At 36.1% G+C, this 7309-nt stretch overlaps 1 protein-coding gene across 1 annotated transcript; it reads right to left on the bottom strand.

Annotated features, from left to right (window-relative positions):
* Positions 1-851: 851 nt before the first annotated feature.
* On the bottom strand, positions 852-5233 carry LOC130464026 (probable LRR receptor-like serine/threonine-protein kinase At1g63430). Its single transcript, XM_056833374.1, has 8 exons — positions 4986-5233; positions 4577-4693; positions 4410-4474; positions 3792-4046; positions 3567-3679; positions 3345-3477; positions 3091-3260; positions 852-1101 (listed from the first exon to the last, which is right to left on the bottom strand). Exons 1-8 carry the CDS (start codon positions 5105-5107, stop codon positions 1003-1005), a joined length of 1074 nt encoding a protein of 357 aa, XP_056689352.1. The 5' UTR covers positions 5108-5233; the 3' UTR covers positions 852-1002.
* Positions 5234-7309: the final 2076 nt, after the last annotated feature.

Raw genomic sequence — 7309 nt, 5'->3', positions numbered from 1 at the left:
GTTTCGGCGAAAACTAGTATTTTTGTCAAAATTTTAGAATGCCTTTTACATGCGGAATTGACACAAAAATCACTCGATTCGGATGAGTAACGAAGAAACTACCGAAAAACTGCGTACATATAATTAAATAAACGCAATTTGCAATTAATTAACAATTACGAAAATTAATCACCCCTTTTAATTCTTGAAAATTTGTAATATTTAACCATGTTTATGCAATTTAGATTATGAAAATAATAAGAGGCTCCTGATACCACTGTTAGGTTATGATACATATGACAATTCATAAATCATGCGGGAAAACCATAAAGCCAGGAAAGCATATTATTTACACATAATCATTTAGCATCACTAGTAGAAAAAACCCTTATTGCAGCGGGCTTTTAGACCCCTGTTGCAGCGTACATCGTATGCTGCAACTGGGGGGCTTGCAACAAGTCTGAACTTGTTGCAGCGTACAATGTTCGCTGCAAAAAGTGATTTGTTGCAGCGGGCTTTTAGATGTACGCTGCAAAAAGTGCCAAAAAATTGGCAAAATTTTGGACTTGTTGCAGCGTACATATATATGTACGCTGCAAAAGACTCAACTTTTTGCAGCGTACATTTATTTGTACGCTGCAACAAGTCTGAATTACTCAATTTTTTGCAGCGTACATTTATTTGTACGCTGCAACAAGTCTGAATTTTTGCGAAATTTTTTTCCCTTGTTGCAGCGTACAACATATATGTACGCTGCAAAAAAGCACTTTTGGCGGGAAAATTCTAATTTTGTTTAGGGATACCTAGAGTGCCTTGCACCAAATATAGAAACCTGTCAAAACAATAATAGAATAACGCAACCTGTATAACAATTATAAAAACAACAACTGGAGTTTTGTATACTATATATCCCAAAACCAAAGTGCACATATTACATTTAAATATATGTTCCAATTTCAACATAAACATACATTTTAATATAAAATTTATTCTATAACAACTAAACCAACTCGATCAAGCGCGCTAAAGCCAATAATAAATACTTGTTGGTAAAAAACTTAGCCCATTGCTCACGAACCACATCAAATTCCTCGCATAAGGCGCAATCCTCGGAGTGTAGACCTTTACAAAAACAGAAATTTAAATTAAACATTAGATTAAATACAAATTAAATATCACATTTTAACATTCAAGAAACTAATGACAATGTCCTAATAGTCTAAAATGAGTCCTTAGGTTCTTTAGTTCAAAGTTGGGAGCGAAAATGTCATTTTAGCCTAAATATGACCTATAACGACCCAATGAGCCTATAGGTGCATAAATAGATTGGAACGAGTCTTAGATCGTTAAAATTATGCATATTAAACATGTAATAAGTTTTAAATGAGTCCTTAGGTTCTTTATTTTAAAGTTGGGAGCGAAAATGCCTTGTTTTAGCCTAGATATGACCTATAACGATCAAACAAGCATTAAATGGGTATAAGTAGATTAGAATAAGTCCTAGAAACTCAAAACTAAGCTTATTAATCATATAATAATTTAAAAATGAGTCCTTAGGCTCTTAAGTTCAAAGTTGGGGGCGAAAATGTCATTTTAGCCTAAATATGACCTAAAACGACACAATGAGCCTTAAATATGCATAAATGGATTGGAACGAGTCTTATAAAGTTAAAATTATGCATATTAAACATGTATTAAGTTTAAAATGCGTGCTTAGGTTCTTTATTTTAAAGTTAGGAGCGAAAATGCCTCATTTTAGCCTAAATATGACCTATAACTATCAAACAAGCATTAAATGTGCATAAACAGATTAGAATAAGTCTTAGAAACTTAAACTAAGCATATTTATCATATAATAAGTTTAAAATGAGTCATTAGGTTCTTAAGTTCAAAGTTGGGAGCGAAAATGTCATTTTAGCCTAAATATGACCTATAACGACACAATGAGCCTTAAATGTGCATAAATGGATTGGAATAAGTCCTAGAAAGTTAAAACTAGAATATAAAACATTTAGTAGGTTTAAAATGAGTCCTTAGGTTCTTTAGTTCATAGTTGGGAGCGAAAATGTCATTTTAGCCTAAATATGACCTACAACGACCTAATGAGTCTTAAAGGTGCATAAATAGATTGGAACGAGTCTTATAAAGTTAAAATTATGCATATTAAACATGTATTAAGTTTAAAATGAGTGCTTAGGTTCTTTATTTTAAAGTTAGGAGCGAAAATGCCTCATTTTAGCCTAAATATGACCTATAACTATCAAACAAGCATTAAATGGGTATAAGTAGATTAGAATAAGTCTTAGAAACTTAAAACTAAGCATATTTATCATATAATAAGTTTAAAATGAGTCATTAGGTTCTTAAGTTCAAAGTTGGGAGCGAAAATGTCATTTTAGCCTAAATATGACCTATAACGACACAATGAGCCTTAAATGTGCATAAATGGATTGGAATGAGTCCTAGAAAGTTAAAAATAAGCATATAAAACATTTAGTAAGTTTAAAATGAGTCCTTAGGTTCTTTGGTTCATAGTTGGGAGCGAAAATGTCATTTTAGCCTAAATATGTCCTATAACGACCAAACAAGCCTTAAATGTGTATAAGTAGTTAGATTAAGTCTTAGAAACTTAAAACTAAGCATATTAATCATGTAATAAGTTTAAAATAAGTGCTTAGGTTCTTTATTTTAAAGTTGGGATCGAAAATGCCTTATTTTATCCTAAATATGACCTATAACGATAAAACAAGCATTAAATGTGCATAAATAGATTAGAATAAGTCTTAGAAACTTAAAACTAAGCATATTTATCATATAATAAGTTTAAAATGAGTCATTAGGTTCTTAAGTTCAAAGTTGGGAGCGAAAATGTCATTTTAGCCTAAATATGACCTATAACGACACAATGAGCCTTAAATGTGCAATGATAGTCTTCCAGCCTTCATAATCAACCAGCTGTAAGAAGAAAAGTTTGACTTTGTAGTTATTGGATCAATTATCAAAATATCAAGCATTTAAAAAGCTACCTAATTAATAATGTTATAACATCCCCATAAACTAAACAGAGTGCATAGGAAATAAAGAAACTAAAGTAGACACTAAATATCTTACCTTGGGTGAAAAGTCTTCAGTAAGATATACAGCACTAGAATTCAGCTCGGATATAGTAAATGGAGGGTTGAGTTCCGTATGAAGATCTCTCAATCCACGAGCGATACCAATTATGATTTTCATACGCCGTGTCCAAGACAGCTGGCAGCCTTCTCCATCAGCAAACATGACTTCATTTCAAAATAGCATCATCAGTACTTCTGCCGATTTGTAGGACAAATACAGATAACTAGAAAAATGAGAAGTTCACTTACAATGCAGGTGCTCATATAAAGTTCCGTTACATGCATATTCAAAAACAAGCATTCTTGTGAATGGAGGACTCTCTCGGCAATACCCTAAGAGCTTACCAGCATTCTCATGATTTAGTCTTGCTAAATCTGCCACCTGAATCAGGGTATAGTTTAAATAAGTAAGAATCCAAATATATTTTAACTTTCAATAAATCAGGACAAAACAGAATAATGAAGCAGTACCTCTCTCTGGAAATAAAGCTCGTGATAGCCAGTCCACTGCTCTTCTTTGATGCAAAAGGATATCACAACAATCTCAGATCCACCTTCAATGTTGTTAAAGTCTTCACAAGCCACTTCAAACTCAGAATCAGTTGTTTAGTTATCAGAGAACAGAAAAATCAGCAAATAGCTTCTGGATGTTGTTCAGAGAGCTGGAGATCGTAGTTGCTAGAGTGGAAAATTTACCAATATATACTGCCAAGCGTTCTTTGTCACTTCCAGATTTCTTCCAAGGGATAATCATAGATGATTTATTGTTGAATCTTTTGTAAGTAGTTATCAGGGCAGTGATTAAGAGAGTACCAACCATGGTCCCAGTTACAATTTCTAAAGCTAAAAGCCAAGTAGGTCTTGATTTCTGGTGCTTGGTTTCACTTTCTCTAGACTTTCCCTTTGTGTTGGCACTAGGATTTGGATGGCCTTTGGCAGATATTGCAGCTCCTGAGATAAGCATATAATACATTATGATTTTTCCAAATTGAGTATGAAATCACATATATCCCACTACCATATTTAGCCACCTCGAAAGGAGGTTCTAGCATTTGTTGCATGAATTGCGAGTGTACAAGAAAGGTCTAGACACTAAATGATAAGAGTTTTCCCAAAGAACTTCAATTGTGCGTGCACATTAAATGATAAGTATTTTAGTGTATTTCATATTTTTTCTTCACAGTTTTCCACTTCAGTGATGCAATTCTTACACCCTCTTACTTGGAGCCAAGGATGACTAAGGAGATAGTCTTGATTGGTTAAGGTAAGAGAAACAAATAAACCAGATAATGTTCCAGTTTAGCTTCTACATACCACATTGTGCGTCAGAACGCTGTTTTGAACTCTTTTCATCAAGACAGTTACCATGAAAGTTTGCACTGCAGAAGATGTAAAACAAAGTCAACCCTATTTTTCATAAAAGAGAAATCTACAATGAAATTCCCTTGGAACAGAGAAGAGCTTATCATTTTTATACCCACCTTGGCAGATGTAGCAAGCATTTCGGGATTATGCCACCAAAGAAGTTGTATGACAAATCAACAACCATTAGCTGAGGCAAGCTACAAAGACCTATTACATTCCCATTTGATGCAAACCTGAAAACCCCAAAACCAAGATGGCAACACAACTTGAATACTGTACATAAAATGAAAAAAGAATAGTTACAGGCATTGGATGATCGAGCCTAAAATATAGAACATACGAACTTAGAACTAAGAGACAGATTTTATAGATGCCAACTATTCTATCTTCAGGGTACTTGTATATTATCAAGAGTGCTAGTGCAAGTAACTTGTACTAATACTTCTTCGACTTCACCTCTCAGAACACACTTTAGAGGCTATTGTCAAACTTCTAGGTAGAGTGTCGATTGTAAACGATACATACATTCCATGCATATTGGATTCAGAATTCGCATTGGCAAGACCAATTACATTTACTTGGAGCTTATTTCTGTCCAGATGAAGCTCCTGAAGAGATTTCGAATTGCCAAGCTCATGAGGTAGCATTCCGGTCAACACATTGGACTGTAGGTTCCTGCAAATTTAAAAAGTGCTACATTAGGAAACTAAGTAAAGAAAAACCACAAAAAACTACAATCAATTACACCAAATTATTCCATACATCTTCTTGATGCTACTCAAGTTCCCTATTTCATGAGGTATCGACCCAGAAAACTGTTTTGCCCCAACATCCATTGCCGTAATGTTATTCAATAAGACAATTTCTTTCAAAATAATCCCAATCAGATGATTCCCATGAAGAATTCTGAAAAAAAAAAATAGTTAATCCCATCAGTTTAAACTCACCAAAACCAAATTCACTAATTATACAAACATACAATTCTTGTAAATTGGTCAGTAAACCCAATTCAGGAGCAATAAATCCCTTCAGAGATGAACCAAGAATATTGAACACATTGAACCCTAATCTGAAAACGAAAATCAAAAACTAAAATTGAACCCTAATCTGAAAACGAAAATAAAAAACGAAAATAGAAATTGAACACACCATACCGAAACCACCGGAACCACGACGCCGAGCAACCACCGGAACCACGACGCGACGGGGAGATGCTGAACCCCCGGCCGACCAAGAATATATCTTTCAGTGACAGGCTGCGCGAGAATTGAACGGGATGGGGGAGATGAGGCGAGAACACCACACACCGGCGAAGACAGCGACGCAGGGCTGAGCAACGCTTGGGTTCGACGGCGACGCAGGGCTGAGTTCGACGGCGACGCAGGGCTGAGTTCGACGGCTTCTTGGATATTTGTTTAAGGGAAAAAGCTTGGAGCTAGAAGAGAAGGAACAACGTACGTTTGAGCCCGCTCGTTTGAGCGCGGTTTGTTGCAACCTAGGAAAGTAAAAAATTTTGAAATGCGGACTTGTTGCAGCGGGCAATAACATGTACGCTGCAATAAAGTCGCGTTGTTGCTGCGGGCTTTTATTTTGTACGCTGCAACAAACACATTTGCTGCGAACAACTAAAATGTACGCTGCGATAACCCTTTAAAGGGTTTGACCCGCGTTGACCGACTGGTTGTTGAAGCGTATTTATACATGTACGCTGCAACAAGGGGGCTGCAACAGGGGTTTTTTCTACTAGTGCATAGAATAGATGCATACATGTTGTAGCGTGCCTTCCCTAGCTGCGCCCGAACCGAACAAGAACAAGTCTTTAGGACTCCAAATGTCGTCCCTCCGTAGATAGTCCACAGTACGTCCGGATCCGCCTCAAGTTAGACCAACTAGAATCTCCCTTAAGGTGCTTAGGAATTTTCGGCTATGTGTTTGCAAGTGTATGGCTGATTTTTCTTTCAAAAACTTACCCTTTGAATACTTCAATCGTGCCCATAAATTGTGACCCTAGGCACCTATTTATAGGGGTATGGAAAGGAATTGTAATCCTATTAGGATGTGGATTTGCTAGTTAGAATCTTATTAGGACTCTAAATAACAAAATCAATCTATTAGTATTAGGATTTAATCATTGCGCTGGGCCTGGTCGAGGCGTGCGTTGGTGCGTGCGGCTTGCTAGGCGATGGCCTGGCTTCGTGCTGGGCCTTCGTCTAGCGGGCCTCGTCCGATGCTAATTCGTACGATACGCTTCCGATTAAATTCCTGATTCCGGAATTCATTTCCGATACGAACAATATTTAATATTTCCGATTCCGGAATTTATTTCCGTTTCGAACAAATATTTAATATTTCCGTTTCCAGAATTATTTTCCGATTTTGATAATATTTCCGATTCTGACAATATTTCCGTTTCCGGCAATATTTCCGATTCTGGCAATATTTCCATTTCCGATAATATTTTCCGATACGTACCATGTTTCCGTTTCCGGCAACATCTACGACTTGGATAATATTTATATTTCCGATACGATCCATATTTCCGTTTCCGGCAATATCATCGTTTCCGGAGTATTTATTTCTTGCTTGTGACGATCTCAGCTCCCACTGAAACCAAGATCCGTCGATTCCGAATATCCATAGATAGAGTATTCAATGCCATTAAATACTTGATCCGTTTACGTACTATTTGTGTGACCCTACGGGTTCAGTCAAGAGTAAGCTGTGGATTAATATCATTAATTCCACTTGAACTGAAGCGGCCTCTAGCTAGGCATTCAGCTCACTTGATCTCACTGAATTATTAACTTGTTAATTAATACTGAACCGCATTTATTAGACTTAACATAGAA

This window comes from Spinacia oleracea, chromosome 6 (genome assembly GCF_020520425.1).
Source record: "Spinacia oleracea cultivar Varoflay chromosome 6, BTI_SOV_V1, whole genome shotgun sequence".
Classification (NCBI taxonomy): domain Eukaryota; kingdom Viridiplantae; phylum Streptophyta; class Magnoliopsida; order Caryophyllales; family Amaranthaceae; genus Spinacia; species Spinacia oleracea.
This window is presented reverse-complemented; position numbering and strand designations above follow the sequence as displayed.